The 19,401-nt window shown below is 40.9% G+C and overlaps 1 protein-coding gene across 7 annotated transcripts in view; it reads left to right on the top strand.

The window, feature by feature from the left end:
• Window positions 1-19,401, top strand: part of Gpm6b (glycoprotein M6B) — a 151,328-nt gene that overhangs the window by 104,787 nt on the left and 27,140 nt on the right. For 2 of the 7 annotated variants that reach the window (XM_036175242.1, XM_036175244.1), the window contains exons 1-2: window positions 1,821-2,198; window positions 10,460-10,579. The exons of 2 other annotated variants lie outside the window; for them this stretch is intronic. In XM_036175242.1, coding sequence (XP_036031135.1) covers window positions 2,138-2,198; window positions 10,460-10,579 — 181 coding nt within the window. In that variant the 5' untranslated portion in view covers window positions 1,821-2,137. Of the gene's footprint in view, window positions 1-1,820; window positions 2,199-10,459; window positions 10,580-19,401 lie in introns of those variants that run through there. 3 more of the 7 variants (XM_036175249.1, XM_036175245.1, XM_036175247.1) reach the window with 3 other exon arrangements.

Here is a 19,401-nt window from a genome sequence, read left to right as displayed (position 1 = left end):
TTTATATGCTGTCTGCCTGAGTAGACCTCAGTTGTTCTTATACAACATATTTCAAATGATCCCATTAGGGCACACTCTAAGTTTTCCCATGGACGTGGTTACACCCCCCTTCTCCCCAAAGCCTGAAGTTTTAGGTGGTGTCTTCCCAATCCCTTTACCAGGAGACAATAATATTGGCTGAAGTCATATTTAGGGGGAATAGCTGCCTGTGGGCGTGATCTTCAGGGATAATGAGTAAAGTAGAAAGTGAGATGGAAAATTAGAAGAAAATGTTGAACCAGGCCAAACTGGTTTTCAAAGTCTTTTCTTGTTCAACACGGCAGAAATGTTGAATATAAAAGGGCATGAGAGATTATCTAAAACCAAAGCATTAAAAGATCAGGCTGCCACAGGATTTTGATTTGGGATCTTCCCACATTGTTTTGAGGTATTGTACATAAACTCTATAAAACTTCGCAGACTGTTCTTTTAGAAGAGGTGGTTTCCACCTTTTCTTTAAAAAAAATTGTGTGTGTGATGTGGTGTGGTGTGGTGTGGTGTGGTGTGTGTGTGTGTGTGTGTTTGTGTGTGTGTGTGTGTGTGTGTGTGCGCGCGCGCGCGCGCGCGCGCGCGCACATGCACACATCTGGAGGTCAGAGGACAAATTGCGGCAATCAGTCCCCTCCTTCTATCATGGGCTCCCAGGGACGGGCCTCTAGTGGTCAGGCTTGGCAGCAGATAGTTTTACCTGTTGAGCCCTATCACTGGCCCTCTAACTTGCCTTTAATGTTTCCTCCCCAAGCAGACTATGGTGGGTCCAGAATTCCTTTCTCCTGTGGCTATCAATTGTTATCTTTGTATGTGACTTTAGTCTCTAGAATTTTTACAACAGGAATAATGAAGGTGAGTGGGTTAAATGCGATTATAAACTGTCTTTGAAACTGGTGATGCTTGAAATCTTGTAATCAAAATAAATATTTTAATGCTTATTGTGAGTTGAGAACATTCTGCTTGTGCAGAAGGGCTTGTGAAATCAGCCATCAGACACATTGGAATCCCTGTTGGTTCAATAGCCTTGAAGCCAGATGTTTAGAGTCCTTTTTAAAAGTACCCTCTTGAGATTTTGACTGAGGAGTTCTAATGAATAAAATGTCATGCAGATGTATTAAAAAAAAAAACTTGATTTTTGTATTTGAAACCACCAAAATACCAGCTAGATATACCTTGGATATACTGATTGTTGAATAAGCATGGGTCCCTTTTTAGAAATTGAGTTTAAGCTAAAATTCCTGATATATTAATACAAAGAAGTAGATTCTAATACTGAATTGCTACATTGCCATTGTTAAATCTATTTGGAATTTCTTCCCTCTTGCAGATTTTTATTCTCTTGTCTTTAGAATTTCTTTTAAACCAGCCTGTCTAGAGATTTGTGAAACAGAAGTATTAAAAAGAGAGAGAGAGAGAGAGAGAGAGAGAGAGAGAGAGAGAGAGCAAGCACACATCTTTTGAAGAGTCTTTGCCAGGGCTTGGGGATAAATAGAATAAGGAAAACTGATTCCCCAGAAAGGGGAGGCATAGGAAAACAGGCATTCTCCTGAGAGATAACATATAGTGTGGCCTGACCAAGTCACGTGGTGGGAGGGGGCTCTTTTCTTTCTCCTCCACATCCTTTCCTCTGATGTCACAAGTCTATTATTTCCTGGGAGAATTAATTAGTATTCATTGGGTTGCAGTTGGCAAGAAGAAAGAAGGGAGGAGAGAGAGAGAGAGAGAGAGAGAGAGAGAGAGAGAGAGAGAGAGAGATATCTTAAGAGGGAGACAGCAAGGAGAAGAGCTGGGTGGGGGAACAGGACCTTCGCGGGGTGCACTGGGAGTGGGGGGCACAGAGTGGCTGTTTTATAACTGGGATCCTCAGTGACGTATGGTTGCCTGCTTCTTGGCAGCTGTCTTTATGGACCAGTAGGCAGAGCGAAATTGACGCTGACAAGACTTTTGCATCTTGGATGGCACTGTAATCTACTGTAGAACAGAGCCTCTCAATCAGGCGGGCGGAAAGAAGAGAGACGGAGGGGAGAGGGGAGTCCAAAAGAAAAGGAAGAGGAGGGGGAAAAGTGTGTGTTGGGGGAAGCAGGGAAAAGCATTTTTGGTGGATGGTATGAAGCCAGCCATGGAAACTGCAGCCGAGGAAAATACTGAACAAAGCCAAGAGAGAAAAGGTACCCAGCGCTCTGACAATAGCCTGTTTTAAAGCTTTTCACTGAGGGTGCTTAAAAGGGGTTATCCAGATTTTGTCTCTTGTAAAATGGCTCTAAAACAATCCCGAAGGTGTGGTCTTGTTTAGGGTGGGTTTTGTCTTTATCCTGGGGACTAATGTTAATAGTGTAGCCTCTCTTCTATTTCTGTTGCAAGTATTTCAATGTAACATGGTATTTCATAGAAGGATGTCTGTAGTTTGTCACCTTGGGCTGGAGTGGGAAAACTGTCTCTTTAAAAAAAAAAACAAAAATAATTAATCATAACTTAAGTCCTGTGTTCTGCATGCTATGTTCAGGGATTAGAGGACATGTTATTCTGTATTAATGCTAAGGAGGAACTGGAGAGACATGCATGCTAAATATGCTTTGATTCCAATAATACCGGAGTAATTTAGACATGCTATAAGTTTCTTATTCTAACATGATTGTTCTTTCCATGTATCAGACTATGTCATGTAATAATCATTTATAGTGGGAGCTTGACATCAGCTTTGTCCCCTAGCACTGATAGGAGGGAAGAGATCTTTTGCTAATTATGACTTTAAGATTTAGAGAAGGAAAACTGAATAAGGGCTCCATCCTTAGAGGAAGTCTCAGACCATGTCACAATTTTGATATTCAGACTTTGGAGAAATTGGTGTTATTGCACCAAGAAAATGGCAGGAAAGAGACGCTATGCCGAGGTCAAGTTTGATGCCCCATAGAAACAGCTCAGCCACTGTTAGGTTAATGGTGTCTGGCTACACTGTAATTGATCTGTTCACTTCAAGACTAAAACTGCCATAAAATGCACAAAAACATGTTTTATAACTGCACTGGCTCAGGTTTTTAAAAAAATAATCCATCATGCTAAGGCTCTTTCTCATGGCCTTTACATTCACTTGTAGTCACTAAATGATAGTAATTCTTCAGCCACATTCTCTTTTTGAATATATGGGTTGAGCCATATGAAATTGCTGCTGTCAACCATTTTAAACATGAAAAGCACATCTATATGCAGGTTAACTTCACAGCACATTGGAGTAAAGGCTGCTTATTTTCATATAGATTTTTCTGCCTATATTAATATTCCATCCTAAACAGACCAATTTCATTTTAAAAATATATTTTAGAAGCATGATACAATCCACAAATTTTCCATTTTACCACTTTTTAACTCACAATTCAGGGGCAACAAGTACATAGCAATTTAATTTTGAAGTTTTTACTTTAGTTCAATCCTTGTATCAGGCTTGCCCCTCCCCTAACAAGACACTCTGTCTTTTCTTGCATATGATTTTTCTCTCATTTTTTTTTCTAATCTATGTGAATGGTAAAATAGCGATAAGAGAAACTCGGGTGTATTTATCAAGTTTCATTTCCATCACAATTAGCTACTAAGTCGTTGCATGTGTGATAATGTAGTAGTGTCCTGGAGGAAACTTACTACAGTTTAGAGCATTTTTCTCCTAAAGTGGATGATTTTCCTTTATACATGTTTTTTTATTAATGTCATGTTGCTTGTGGCAGATAAAACCATGGTGACCTCTACAAGACCGTCTAGGTCTGCAGAAATGGATCTTTTGTTTTTCTCTGAAAAACAAAAGGCATAAAATCTTTACTACACAACTGTGTGGCTTTTCCCATTTAGTCTCATAGACTGTCATTATTTTATATCATCTACATATTTAATGGCAGGTCTACAGGTTGCCACTGCATCCCCAATATATGAAAACTAGCTAGCTATCATTATAGAGGCAAAATTAGAAGCAAAATACCATTTTCACAGGAACTTTAAAGATGACTAGGATTCATAAACACTAGTTGTTAAATAATTTAAAAAAGGAAAGCCACTAAGCTAAGGTCCCATGTGTGATATATGTTCGGATAAAAATCTGAACCAGGAAGTTTATTTTTAATCTGCAGCAACAAGGATTGTGATCACTGTGTGGACCCCCACCCCAAGCATTCTGGAAGATGACTTATCTACGCATCTTGATTTGGATGACCAAGTTTATATGCTAGCTCCCCAAAGTCCAAACTCCCATAAGTCTCTTTGTCTTTCCCTTTGCTGGCCCATTGTTATAAAACAGTAGTCGTGAATGGTGCTGTGTGCTCATTATTTCTTTATTCCTTCAGATGTAATGTTAAGTGTCTAAAACCTGTGCTTATTTCATTGACCAGAACATTTACAAACTTAACAATATAACTTATAAAATGAACTGTGTCATTTTTGGAACTTAGAGAATCTTTGTCTTCTTCTTGCTGCAAGACTTCTTAGTTCCTAAATGTTATCCTCTACATTTTTATTACTTCTCAGAGGTTTGTATGCATATATGTGATTTCCTCTATTCCTCTTTCCCACTGGTTTTCAGTTGTTGGTTGCAGGGGCAATGTCTGTCTGTTAATTAGGGGTATTGTTGCCCAATGGCTAGCACCCAACAGCTTGTGAATGAATAGCTTTGGATAATTATTACAGTGTCTATGAAGAATGTAAATTAAACTAAGGTTTAAAAATTGATCTCAGCTTTTTCTGGTTGGTGTCCATTCCCAGAAGGAGTTTACGTAGGGGAACACATCTGAGCTATTGCAATTCAGTAACTGCCACCAAGAGGTCTGTTTCTTTAGAAACTCAATCAGAATCGCTTTGTTCTTATTTCAGACAAAAATGATCCAAGTCTTAACAAAAGGGAAAGCGTTTGTGTTTTTGCAGTGCTCTCATAGTGTTATCCAGGAATGCTGCTGAGCAACCAAAACCCACACAAAGTGTTCAGGGATAGGCAGGGGTTTGCTTTGGGTTTTTTGTTTGTTTGGTTGGTTTGGTTTTTTTGTTTGTTTGTTTGTTTGTTTGTTTTTTAAGAAAAGAAAGCAGGTTTTCTCAGACGAGTATAACAAATGCAAAATTATTACAAGTGATAGGTTTTTTTTTTTTTTAATGCAAGTATAGAATTAAAGTGGCGGAATTGAGTAAACAGATTCAGCAAAGATGGAGTGAGCAGAGAAAATGAATAAGGCAATTAAAGGAAGTGGATGATGGCTCTGCTAATAAAATGATGGAAAGCTAGCTTTCCATTTGTTTCTGTGGAGTATCACTTAAGCGTCACTTCATTTGTGAAAACAGATGTGCCTGGAATTGCTGGAAGCATGTCATCATGGGGTAGAAAAATAATTGCATATCTAACAACTCTGAAGCTCGGTTATGGGGGAACAGTATCTGTGCTGAAAATTATTTTTATTACATGCAGGAAATTGGAATCTCCCAGAATAATTGTAAGCAGGCTAGTTCAGTTCCTGTAAATCATTGCTGAAATCAATTCCAGAATCCAAGTATCAAATTAAGTTTCTAGCCACGTAGGAAGAGAGAAATGTGGTAAATTGGAAATAATGTTTGACTGAAAGTAAATTGGAGGACAGGGTCAGAATACAAGATGAATTTGAATCAGTGACTTGTTTACAACAGTAACAGATTCATTGTAATCTTTCGGCTTTTTATTTTTTTAATCTAGCAAAACATGTGCATGTTGGTTCTCCATATTTTTGTTTAGGGGAAAAAAGCAATTCTCTGAACCATTTAGCATGTTAACATTATTCTGAAGGATCCGTGACATTCTTACTGACATTTACTCACTTGTTTATGTGAATATGATACTGGGAAAGTTTTAGATGCTGTTATTCTCTGTAAGAGTTTGCCAAGGTGAACATCTGAAGTGATGGGGCCTGGGGAATAGGCTGTAGTGGAAAATGGCTGGCCAGATGGTGGGAGACATATGTGGTAGGTATGACATGGCATCTTTTAATAGTTTTAGGAGACAAAGGGTTGTAGGGGGGTTGTTTGTTTCGTTTTTAAGAAAATTTGAATGTGGAGAAAGATCTGAGCAAGTTGGTCTAGTTGTTCCATTTCTGTTATCAGTTCCATGAACACATTTTCACGACTTGGCCATGTTATTTCTTCCTTGAAGGTGAGCATAAACCTCCATTGTGGCAGTAAGTTCTAAGACCGTGTTTTTCTGTTACTTGGAAATACAGGTCAGTTTAGGGTAAGAGATCTTAGCGACACCACTTCCTAGTCTTGCTGCATCCACGGACATGCAGAACAGCCAGTGTCTGCGTGATGTCCACTCCCCTTCACCAGGACTGGTGGTGAATTGGAGTATTCCAAAGACACCCCTTTCTTCTTTTTCCTTTAGACCAAATACACATACACATGAGCTAATTGGCCAGGAGAAGGGGTGGCTATGGGATGGAGGAAGAATGGGACACACACTGGCTTTTGAGACAGGGAGGCTCCACTCCCAGTTTTACAAGTGTGCTTTGTTGCTCACCATTTGTCAGTCATTTATTCATTTCCTCATATGCTCCTTTGAAATGTCATCCTTCCTCCTGTGCCCTCAGCTCCTGTTGGAGAAGTGAAAGGCTGCTCACCCATATAGGCATCATTAGAAGTCGCATCGCATGAGTTTTAACCATATTGTGCTGTTTGGTTGCAAATAATCAACAGCAGTGACAGAGACTTTTGATCCTTAGCCAGCTCCATGATACTTCTCCTTAGAGATTGAATAAGAGAAAATAAAAGAATGCTTTGTTTTGCAGGCTGATTTTATTAATTATATTAACCACTTTGTATACCAAGCCCTACCTACCCCTTGATGCCAGGGCACAGTGCACTTTTCCTATAAATGGCTAGGTAGCACATATTTTACCCTTCCAGGCCACAGATCTTTGCTTTGCCTGCTCATTTCTGCCATCCTAGCATGAAGAAGCAGCCACAGATGTATGTGCACAAGGGGATGTAACAATATTCCAGTCGGATTTTATTTACCAAAAGAGATGGTCTGTAGGCCTGTCTGTCTAGTATTCTGGCAGAACCTTGGCTTTCCCTTCACATTCTGACTAATAGCTACAAAGATACAATGACAAACACAGCTTTAAAAAGACCTTGTTTAGTGAATGTGGTCTTCCTCACCAGCCATACTTGTCACTTGGTTGTTCCCAGTGATAATTTGTAAAAACATTCCAGCCTGGTCCCTACATCATATTATCACCGTTAATCGGGGACATGGAAGGGAGCCAAGGCATTGTTTTGCTTTTCTTTCCTCAATTTCCCATTATTTATGTCATACCCCTACCTTGGTGATGACCACTCACAATTGTATGAGCCACCATAGCCACATTTCTTCTATCATCTCAGAGGGAGCTCATGTTGAAGTCTATAGAAGGAATAGGCCATTTCCTCATTCTTGCCCATGCCTAGAATCAGCAAGGTGTTTGATTTCTGGGTATCTGGATCCTGTCCTTGGGATTAAAATGTGTAGTCTTATGTCATAAATGATGCAGATAGCTCTGTGTCCCTGTTTGAGTTTGGCTCAAAAGTACTGTATAGAAGTGAGTTTCTTTTTTCTCATATCTAAAGATTTGCTGTTGTGAAAAAAGGCCTCTCCAGAAGTATTAGTCCAAGGGATTGGAAAACGGCCATGCAGTTGTCTGATCTCATCTCTGGATCTGCTGCAGTCATCGTATTTTCACATTTTATGAAGCATCTCAAGATGCTGCCATATTTTTCTCAGAGAAATTGTCACAGTTTGAGGGCTAGAGAGAAGGCACAGTGGTTATGAGCACTTGCTGCTCTTGCAGAAGACCAGGGTTTGGTTTCCAGTACCCATATGGTGGTGGTCTCTTCTAACCTCTGTGGGCTCCAATTGCATGTGATACACAAACATACTTTCAGGCCTGAGCATGTGCACACACACACAGAAAGCAATTTTTAAATAAAATCACAGTTGGATAATCATGCATTTCCATCCATGTGAGGTTATACATAGACAGCCCCTCTGAATTGCAGCCATAGATATTATATACACATGTTCATGTGACAGTGTTCCAGTCAGACTCTGTTGACTAAGAGGGAAGTCAGCATGATAGGGATCCATATGGCCCTAGGGTGGTCCTTCACTTTCAATGAAGTACTCATCCAGCAATCATTTATCAGGAACCTATTGTGTGCTGCACATATAAAGATAAAATTTAGAACAAGACGAGGGTGGTGGGGTAGATCAATGATATAACACATGCCTAGTATGCATGATGTTCTGGATTCAATCTCTAGCACTCTCCCCCACACTCACAAAAAGAAAAATTCCTATCAAAAGAGATTAAACTACTTAAAATCTTTTTACTTGAGAGGCCAATATGAAGAAGGGCTCACAATCAACGTTCCCAAAAGGAAAGCAGCTTATACTATGAGGTGACTTGAGCCTATGGTTCTTTTCTGCCTGAGAATGTAGTATAAGCTTTGTCTAAGAGAATGGCTTTTGAAAATTGGATGAAGTTTTGGTTTTGGTTTTGGTTGGGTTTGGGTGGTACCAAGGACCAAATCCAGAGCACCGCACATGCTAAGGAAGTGATCTACTGTTGAGCTATACCCTCAGCCCTAAACACCAGAGGGCAAATATCGAATTCCAGGGAAAGCAGGCTTAATTTTATGAACCCTGAATTAACAAGGGACAGGGACTATTTCTTTAGGAACCACAGAAGTACTGCTCACTTTCAATTGGACCTTAGAATAGCTTTCACTGGCCTTAACAACTTGAGAAAAGACGAAAAGGTAGAATTTCACTTGGCCCCAGGGGGTGGGGGCAGGGGGTGGGAGGGTTGAGGAGGGGTTGAAACTAAGGTTTTGAAAGTACACCCTCTAGAGGCTGATTTTCCAACTGCATAGCTGGGCTCCACCTCCAGGTTGTGTCCCTGGGCAAGTGATGGGTCTCTTCTTGAATTCCATTTTTCACTTGTCAAGATTGAATGATAATTTCCTACGGTGGTTATAGCTAGTGAATCAGCAGGCATCACGTGTGTAACACTATGGCTAGCACACCATAAGCACTCCATAAATTATAGCTGTCACCATTATTGACAACACAAACAGGAGCAGCAAAAATAGCTTCATGGTATGTTTCTGTTCTTACTTGTGAACCTTTATTTACCTAATTGTTTTGGCATTAGAAATTTAACCCAGAGTCTTACATATGCTACACAAGTGCTCTATCACTGAACTACACTCCCAGCCCTTCTTTTTCCTTTTAAATAGGACATTTTTATCTGACCTTGAATCCAAAAGAGTCTTCTCGAAAGCATCACTAACTGAAATATGTGTCAATCTCAAATCTCTTGAGGGTTTTCAGAGCCTGGCGAGTAGAACTGGGAGATTTCTAAGGCTTGGTAAGCTTTGTGGTGTGTCTGCTGAGGATGGGCATTTACTAGCCTCACAGTGTGTTCATTTATCTGGGCTTCAATGATTTGAGGTGCCACATGGAACATTAGAACCTCATCTTCTTATGGACTCATTACCTACATCAATGCCAAAGGCATGTTTTAAATATTTAAGTTTTAAGTTTTTGTAGTACCTCACCACTTCACATATTTTATAGAATTTATAGGCATAGATGGCCCATAGTGACATTTTTAGCTTCTTAAGAATGTCAGAATTAGAATTCAATTAACATTGACTGGAAACCTATATTGCATGCCAGCCAAATTGAGAAATACTGTTGTTGTTTCTCTAATCCCCTAATAAGTGGGAAATCTATTACCAGATAGAGACCTGAGTCCCTGGGAAACCATTTGTTACCATATGAACAAGCAATTCCTTCTCTACGACACACTGAAAGATTACTGAAATATAATTCAATTCAGAATATTCTGGACTATGTGATGTCCTGAGCTGAAGATGAAGTGATAGAGACTACCTCAGGTATCAGTGGGAGGATGGGAGTTTCCTCCATAATTCAACAGGCCACAGAGGAATTTCCTGAGTTCTAGAATAGGAACTGGGCAGCATGATGGAGGGTGAGCCACTGTGCACCTTTGTTTATGCATCTGGCAATAATTACAGTGTTGTGTTGGTCTGAAAAGGAGAGAAACAAAAAGAAACACATTATGAGAAACCACATTTTTACTATCAATGGTGTCATCCTCATATGAACATTTTAGGGTAGGAGATAATACAGAAAATAGAAACAAAGAAAATGTTGGTAATTTGTGTAAACTTAAATTCAAAATTGGAGGACAAGAGTCCAACTGATTCTAAAACTTATGTTGAATTGATAAATTGGTACTGAAGGGTTGCATTTTGATAGCATATTTTTAACTCCCCATTTTCCTTTACTATATGGTAAGAGAATAAATAGAAATGCTGATAATAGAATCTTTGCTGGAGATAGACACTGACTCTTTGCCACTGAAATTGGCAGTGAACAGCAGAACTGAAATGGAAATTGGCAGGTACCACTGGATGTACCCAGGCTCAAAGAACCATCAGTACCGTCCTGTGCCAACCCTGGGGGACAGGGCTGGCCCCTTGAGCAGTCCAGGTAAATACAGCCTTGGGGTGAATTCCACAAACAACTCGACTGTTATCTTGATTGTGATTTATAATGGCTCTTTCAGTTTGGTGATATTTTATGTCTTGCTTGGTGCATTCATTTGTTGACATGGGTGTGGGTGGAAATGGCCCTTTAATAATTTTTTAATCATTTTCATTTTTCTTTCCCCCTTTCCATTCCACCCATTTTTCTCCACCTTCTTCCCACCTTCCCTCTCTTCCCGCAACCCATTTCTTTGTATCAAAGAGAACAGTGTACAGTGAGCTATGCTCTTGGGTTAACCACAGACTTTCAGATGTCTGAATCAGTAATGGGGGAAGAAGTCGGTACATACCCACCACAAGAACCAGAACTGGGTCAGAGATCTCAAGGAACCTCATCTCTGAAAATTTTGAATATGTCTATATGTCTCTTCAATAGTACTGCTTTGTACTACTCTTCTTTAGTATCAATCCATACTTGCAGGAAAGCAAAACTCAAAGCTTGTGAAATTAATCCCCACAAGGTAGGTCCTTTGAGTCCAGTTTCCATTGTCTTTGCTCATGAAAGCCACTCATCTCTGTGGCCATTATGGCGCTATGTCTGAGCAAAATGTATGTGGGTCAATTTGGAGATTTGAGATAGAGAGTTTGCTGAGCAGTATGAACCTCCCCATTCCCCATCCCCAAAGCCTGACTGTGTCTTAATGTTCAGCTCAATTATCTCAATGTAGGATGGTAGCTCAAGCCATGTAAAAGGTGATACAAAGGACTAGTGGTGGATTAGATAAACTCAATAGTAATTGTAACAGTATTGCTATCATTTTGTCTCAACCTGTGATGTCATTTCTCCCAACTGAGTTGTATACTTATTTCAGGTACCAACCAGAAATGGCAGTAGTAGGGGCTGGGGAGATGTCTCAATGTAAAAAGTGCTTGTTGCACAAGCCTGAAGACTAGAATTCAGATCCCCAGCACCCATGTAAAAGCAGATGGCAATGTGCATCTGTAATCCCAGCATGAGAGGTGTAGAGACAGGTAGATCACTGGAGCTCAAAGCCAGTTGGTGAGCTCTAGGTTTGGAAAATACCCAGCATCAACCTTTAGTCTCCAAATGTGGGCACACATGCGCGCACGCGCACACGCACACGCACACACACACACACACACACACACACACACTCACACACTCCTAAAAAGAACAAATGGCATTGTATTGAATGACACTAGAAAGAGACATTTTGGGGCATAGCATAAAATATCCTGTTGAATGGAAGACTTGTTCTCTTTCCTTTAAGACCTAAAATGGAACCATGAGGTTAATTATCATGAAATCCAATTTTGGATTTAGTTCTATGTCTTGGATCATGCACTCCATCATTCCACATAGGACTGATAGAGTGGCTGCTGCTTCCTCTTCCTCTACCTCCTCCTCCTCTTCCTCTCCTCCTCCTCTTCCTCCTCCTTTCTTCTCCTTCTTCAAGACAACGGCTCATATATCCCAGGCTGTCCTTGAACATCTGAAGGATGACCTTGTACTGGTTGGGATTACAGGTATATGTCACCATACTCAGTTTACATGGTGCTAGGGATCAAACGTAGGGCCTCATTCATGCTAGACAAGCCTTCTACCAACAGAGCTACAGCCCCAACCCATAGGTGCTTGCTTGTTCTGTGTGCCTATAAAGTGAACAAGAATAGATCAAGCATCCTTTATCATCGATCCTTCAAAGAATGTGGTGTTGAGGGCTGGGATCTTGGTTTAAAAATTGTTGTTGCCATTCACTGTAATACAACCATACAATGTATTCCTGTTCAGCAATGAAAAGGAATAAAATACCATTACATACTGTGACATAATACACATTAAAGGCATGAAGCTATATAAATGAAGCCAGACATAGGAGCTCAAGCACCATAAGACTCAATTTGTATTGAGTTTCCAGAACTGGTAACTCCTCAGAGACACTTCTTAGAGTGTGGTTGCCAGGGGCTCAGGAAGTATGAAGTGGAGATTAACTACAAATGAGCACCGAGGATCTCTCTTGGGGTGATGAAAATATTCTAAAATTAGATTGTAGGGATGATTATACAACTCCAGATTAATTCAAAACCACTGAATTATAGCATTTAAAATAGATGAGAGCCTGGCACAGTGGGACACACATCTATAATCCCAGAACTTGAGAGGCAGAATCAGTATGATTACCACAAATTAAATGATAACTTGGGCAACATTGTTCCAGTGATACATAGTAAGACCTCACCTTTTTAAAAAGTGAGTTTTCTAGTATATAAGTTATATCTGAAAGCCATGTTTTGTGTGTTTGTTTGTTTGTTTGTGTGTTTGTTTGTTTGACCATACATAGACTATCCCATTAGATATATGTAATTCAAGGGCAAAGAGAAAGGGAGTAATGCTACCCACTAGGAATCAAAAACTGCTGCTTTTGAGACAGGATGGTATTTATTTTATGAATAAGTGTTGGGGATGGCAAGATGGCTCAGTAGGTAAATGCACTTGCTACCAAGCCTGATAACCTGAGTTCAATACCTGGGACCCACATAGTGGAAGGAGAGAACTAACTCCTGCAATTTGCCCTTTGACCATAGAGTGTGTGTGTGTGTGTGTGTGTGTGTGTGTAACACACAAAAATAAATAAATGTAAAAAGGTTTAATGATACCAAGGCAGTTGGAAATCTAGAAAGAGCTTTGAGTCATTCCTGGACAACAGACACTAAGTTGTGTGGTAAAGACTAAACACTGTCATCTTCCTAGAGGAAAGCATACCTCTGTCTGTGGCTCTGAAGAGTTCTCCAGGCATTAAGCAGTTTAACCAAAGAGCACGATGTGTGTGCTTTTCATCTGACAGCCTGACCTCAGAATGTGGGGCATTTGAAACTACTGCTGCAGCTAAGAAACAAACCAACCAACCAACATTAGGGCTTTGAAGACTTTCCTGAAATCCATTGTTTTGGGGAGTCCTGAGGACCATGGGTCTTTGAAGGTGGTATGCCTGTTCGGGATGTGCCATGCATCCCACTAGCAAGGTCTGACTGCCCCTGCAGTCACTAGCCTTTCTTGAGAGCCCAGCCCATGAAGCTCCGTTGGCCATTAACTCCAAGTTCAGCACTGAGGAAGCTGAGTCCGAAACAAGTTGTCCCTGCTTCCCTCCATCCCCCAATTTAAAAATTACTTTTTGAGGCGTTTTGAAAGTGTAGCTATAATGAGAGGTCCAGGCTGCCCGTAGTATCACATTGCTGGTGATACTACAAGGAAGAATTCTGGCAGCTATCAGGTTCTTGTCCAGGGGAAAGAAAAATCCTTGCACTTGATTTGAACTTTGAATTTTAAAAAATGATCCTCCAAGATCCTAAAATGGTTTAGATGTGTTTTCACTTTTGCAAACATTCACCTCAATCCTTGGCTTCTCAGGTGCCAGATGTATGTCTGAAGTCCCATTTGTGTCTAAAGTGACATTATACTGGACAGTGTAAAATATGATGGATGAGGTCACAGAGCAAGGAGACCTGGCCCAGCCATGTCATTATCTCCCGGGAGATGTCTCCTCGGGTTTTGTTGGCTCCAAAATCAGCACAGTTTTGCCATCCTGTACTTAGATTCTAAACCAGATGGTATGAGGGGAAAAAATAGAGAATTCCATATGGCTCCTGTGTCTTTTCTCCACCCCCCTTTCCCTACATAGTTCTCAGTTTCTTTCCAAGGAGGCCGAGGAGGTGTTGATACTAGCTGACCAAGAAGTCTTTGCCAAAGAAAATGCCTCTCACCCATGCAGTCACTAGCAGAGACCACCTTACCCCAAATCTTGTTCCTCACGAGAAAGATCCAAGTTGGTCCAGTATCTGTTGCCTTGACCCCTCCTCCATAGCTTTCTTTTCTTTTCACTGTAACTGCTAAGGAGATTACACTTTTAAGACTTGATAGTTACTCTTACCATTACTCGCCCCCAGTGCCACCCCCAGAGAGGGTCCCATGCAGCCCATGCTGGACCTGAACTCTCTATGTAGATGAGAGTGACCTTGAACCCCTGATCCTCCTGCTTCCACCTCCCAAGTGCTGTTACAGTTTGATTTTATTTTATTTGTACTTTAGTTCTTTTGAGACAGGGTCTCACTATGTAACTGTCCTCAAGCTCTCTATGCAGGCCAGTCTGGCCTCAAACTCATAGAGATCCACCTTCTGCTTCCCAAGTGCCTGGGATTAAAGACATGTGTCACAATACCAGGCTTTGTGACAGTTTTAAATCTTTTTTCCTTCTCTGCTTATGAAGACACATGAGTAAGAATGATGGAGGAGAAAGTTATGGATGGGAGCTTGGGGAAAAAAACCCAAGTGTCTGCTATCTTCCTCAATATAATCAATTATGTATCAGGGATGATTATTTAACATAGGCTGCAAATCAACAGACTAAGAATGACTATTTATCAGTAAATCTGATGCTCAGACTTCAACCTAAGTAAAAACATCCACTTACTTCAGCAACCTCCAATTCTTTTTGTCCAAATGCTGGGCAGTGGTGGCTCCCACCTTTAATTCCAGCATTTAAGAGGCAGAGGCAGGTAGATCTCTGTGAGTTCAAGGCCAGCCTGGTGTACAGAGCGAGTTCCAGGACAGCCAGAGCTACACAGAGAAACCCTGTCTCAGAAAACCAACAAACAAGCAAACAAATGCAAACTACTCTGATGCTTGTATTGAGATGTCCATAGGTAAGTCCAGAAGTCCAAACAAGGAGCGCGCCCTCTCATTATGTAACAGGACGGTGAATGTAGGGAGAGGCAGGCTGGAGGAAGGGTTAGTATCCAAGCTTGACAACTTGCATTACCAAGAATGGATCCCTAAGTATCCATGCTGAGATGGGAGTGCCTGAAAGCACCTTGAGGTCACTGCTGTGATTCACTTCACACTCTGGAGGCAGTTCATCCTCCCACTTCACGGCTGACCTTTGGAACTTCTCCCTCAGGACTTGCTTTTAGCCTGACATGGAGGAGGGTTGCTACTGTCCCTTAGGCCACTCTTTCAGAACTTAAGGATGTATGGCCACTGTGTTTGAGGGCTGTACCTTCAAACACTTGAAATGTATCTCAAGAGAGAAATCCCTTCCTTACTATTTTGACATGTGCCAGGAACACAGTGCCTGTCTGTGATGGGGTTTCCTCCATCACTGGAAGGGTGGTAATGTAATGTAGGTTCTGATGGCACTTGTCACTCTGTTCCCTGGAGTCTAGGTACAGCAGCTTTCTGAGTATGTACAGCGGAAGCTGGGGAAGCTGTCTGACTATGATATGCTTCTAGCCACTCAAGTTTTCTGGTTCAGTGGAGGTGAAGACAGTGTGAGCATATTGTAGCTCTGATTTGCACTCCGAAGTTCTCTGCTTTCCAGGATTCTTTTGCTTTTTATTTTTATAAAATGTGGTCGATTGTATAGTAACTATTCCATGGCTTACTTAGAAAAACTATAATCAGCCATCTTATATATCCAGAAAACTCTTCTTGATTGTTTACAAACATTCCAATTTGGGGCTGCTATTCTGCCAGTACATGAGTAGCACTTCTTTGTGTCACAGTGGCCCAATGAGTCCCCACTGCGCTAGCTTACCTGGCCTCTTACTCTTGTGGATGCTCCTTAGCTCAGAGTAGGCAAGCAAAGAACGCGAAAAAGGAGGAGAGAATCCATCAGCCCTGGATGCTGATCTGGAGCTGTTTGTCTGGCACAACAGATACTTTTAGGAACAAAGCTTAGATTATTCCAGAATGAATAATTCTCTGTCTTTTGCAAGTGGTAATGTCTGATTGCTGCTGTTGCTGCTTCTTCTTTGCATTATTGTCAGTGGCAACTATTTAATTTTGCCTTGGCGTCTTTTGACCCTCTCAGCGATAAATAAGTGGAGATACCTTAACATAGCTGAGAAGACAACATTGGCAGCTTGAGTCGTCCTACCTCTTCAGGTTGTGTCCTTTCGGTCATCCTAATAAGCCACACACATAACCAGTTTCTGTATCTGTGACCAGCTAATACTAAATGGAATGCTCCTGGTCTCTCAAAGCCATTTAGACAGGTTTAGCCTTTCTCGGAAATTATACTTGGATTTTGTCTAGACACTTTCATGGACGATGCTTTTGCCCTAAGGAAAATAATGCCAATGATGAAATGTCTGCCTGGTAGGAGACACATGGGGTTGAAACTCTCTCACCTTACCTTCCTGTGCTTCTTGCGCTGGTTCCTGGGGGAAATTTCTGTGAGGATTGTGATACCAGCCATTGTGTCTTTATAAAATTTTATGTAAACCAGCCATGCCAATTCCCATAAAATAAAGAAATGAAGACCTTGTTTTGAGGCAGAAGTAACATGCATACATTGATGCAACAAAATACCCAATCAAAACAGCTAAAGGAAGGGTTTGTTTGAGCTCATGCTTTGAAGGTGTAGACCAGCAATTCTCAATATGTGAGTCAAGAACCCTTTGGGGGTTGAATGACCCTTTCACAGGGGTCAACTAAGACCATTGGAAAACATATATTTACATTATGATTCATAACAGTAGCAAAATTATAGTTATAAAGTAGCAACAAAAAAGTTTCTACCATCGGGAGTCACTGTAGCATGAGGAACTGTATTAAAGGGTCACAGCATTAAGGAGATTGAGAACCACTAGTATAGACCATCATGGCAAAGAAGTCATGGCAGCATGAGCATGAAACAGCTGATCACACTGCTTCTGTAGTCCAAGATCAGAGAGAGACTAAAGCAGGTATTATACACACCCTCTTTTATATTCAATCCAGGACCCCAGCCCATGGGAAGATGCTGCCTTCCCACCTCAGTTAACCCAATCTAGAAACTCCCTCACAGCCATGCCCAGAGGCTTGTCTCCTAGGTGATTTCAGATTCTGTCAAGTTGACAATCAGGATTGACAATCACCCTGAATCTATTTCAAGGGTTAAGTCTTGGCTTCCTTGTGTACTAAGTATGACAATGATATTTTGTCATGCCCAAAGATCACCAAGCCCTTCCTTATTCCTCCCTCCCCTAATCAACCTCTGCTTTGCCTTCTCTTTGAATTCCTGGGCTTTTTCTAAAATGGCCTTACAAAGATGGCTTCATGTAAGTTCTCTTGCCCTTTCTCATTTATCTGTTCCTACAAATAGGCATGTGACATTGATTGCTTAATAGCTCTGTGGCTTTGTCTGATTTTCATCCTTCCTGCTTCCCTTGAACTCGTCCTGTCCCCTTTGAATAAAACTCAGAAAGACTGATTCTGCCTCCACCCACAGCTGAAGACTTTAGTTTGCACCCACTCAGGCCCAGCCTACACACCAGTGCCAGATGAATCTCACAAGCACATCTCTGATCATGTCACTTGCCTGCACACAAACCTGCCCCCTCTCCCACTTGCAAATGAAGCACAGAGGCTCAGGCTGGCTTGACTGCCTCCTACAGTTGGAGGAGGGCCCACCTGCCTTTCTTTCCAACTTCTCCAAACACTACCCTGGTGTCCTTGAGAAACTCAGCTAAACCTTGGCTCCCACACCACATTGATACAGCATTCCTTCCCCAACGCCTATCATAGGAACATGCATGCTTTCCAAGGCCTAGCTACACTCTATCTATCCATAGTCCCTTTTGACAGTGTCTCACACTAACCAAGGACAGTTATCCCTACCTCACTCCCACGTCCCTATGTTGCCTCTCTTCTAATTCCAATGAAAAGTTATGTACTTCTATGTTGCTCCCTCACCACCAGCTACAAGGATCAGTGTCTTGAAGGGAATATCTAAAAGCCCTGCCACAATGTCTCCCAAATAGCAGCAAATCAACAAACTCAATGAATGGATCCAGGAAAGCAAAGATGCTTACCCCCAAATGGTCAAGGATATTGACTGTTACTAGACCTCAGCCTCACTTCCCACAGATCTCCCTGCTCTGAAAAATCAATGTTGTCTGGACTTAGAGCTAGCTTTCCCTACTCAGTGTCAGTCTCCCTCACCCCCTGCTTCCCCACTTTACCAGGCAAAGTGTTAATTAAGCATGATCTTTAGGAAAGCCAAAGACAGTTCCTATAGAAAACAAAAGAAGGGGCTAACAAGTATTTGTTTCTTGAATTTGTTTATTCCCAGCCATGTACGTGTCTAACTTTTATATGGTCACCTAGTTTCCATTGCTCACATATTATTACAAATGTTGAAGGTTAATCTATTTTAAGATTTTTATGGTGTGCCACAAAAATTAAAGTTCATTGTTAAACAGATTTTAGGGCAAACTTTTAGAAGTGTCTACTGAGAAATGATTACTTTTATGACATTAGAAATAGTCTTAGTATTCTTATTATTACATGGTTGAACATGCATATCTAGGTCTAGAAGAGAGTCAAAAGGACTGGACAGTAAGTTAGTTGACTTCATAATACTTTATAGTGCTCTGAATTGGTGATTCTCAGACTTTGGGATATTAAGCCCCTTTATACTCATAAAATTAGAGCCTCCCTGAAAAGCTTTTGCTTTTAATGATATTGGTTATATTCATAAGTATTTTTTATATAAGAAATTATAATCAATATGAAACTTTTGGTTTTGGCAGAATGAAACCCAAGAAGCTGCTTTGCACATGCTAGGCAGATGCTCTGCCACTGAGCTACATCCTCTGCTCAACTTACATATTAAAACAATAATAAACTCACCCTATGTTATCCTAAATAGTATCTTCAAAAGATAAATGTTTTCCAAATCAAAATACTTCCATGAGCAGAATAAAGATTTGTTGCTGTTGCTTAATCTTTATAATACAAGACTTAATGTGAGAGGCAACTGGATT

This window comes from Onychomys torridus, chromosome X (genome assembly GCF_903995425.1).
Source record: "Onychomys torridus chromosome X, mOncTor1.1, whole genome shotgun sequence".
Taxonomy (NCBI): domain Eukaryota; kingdom Metazoa; phylum Chordata; class Mammalia; order Rodentia; family Cricetidae; genus Onychomys; species Onychomys torridus.
The sequence above is the reverse complement of the archived record's forward strand: the minus strand, read 5'-3'. Positions and strand labels throughout refer to the sequence as shown.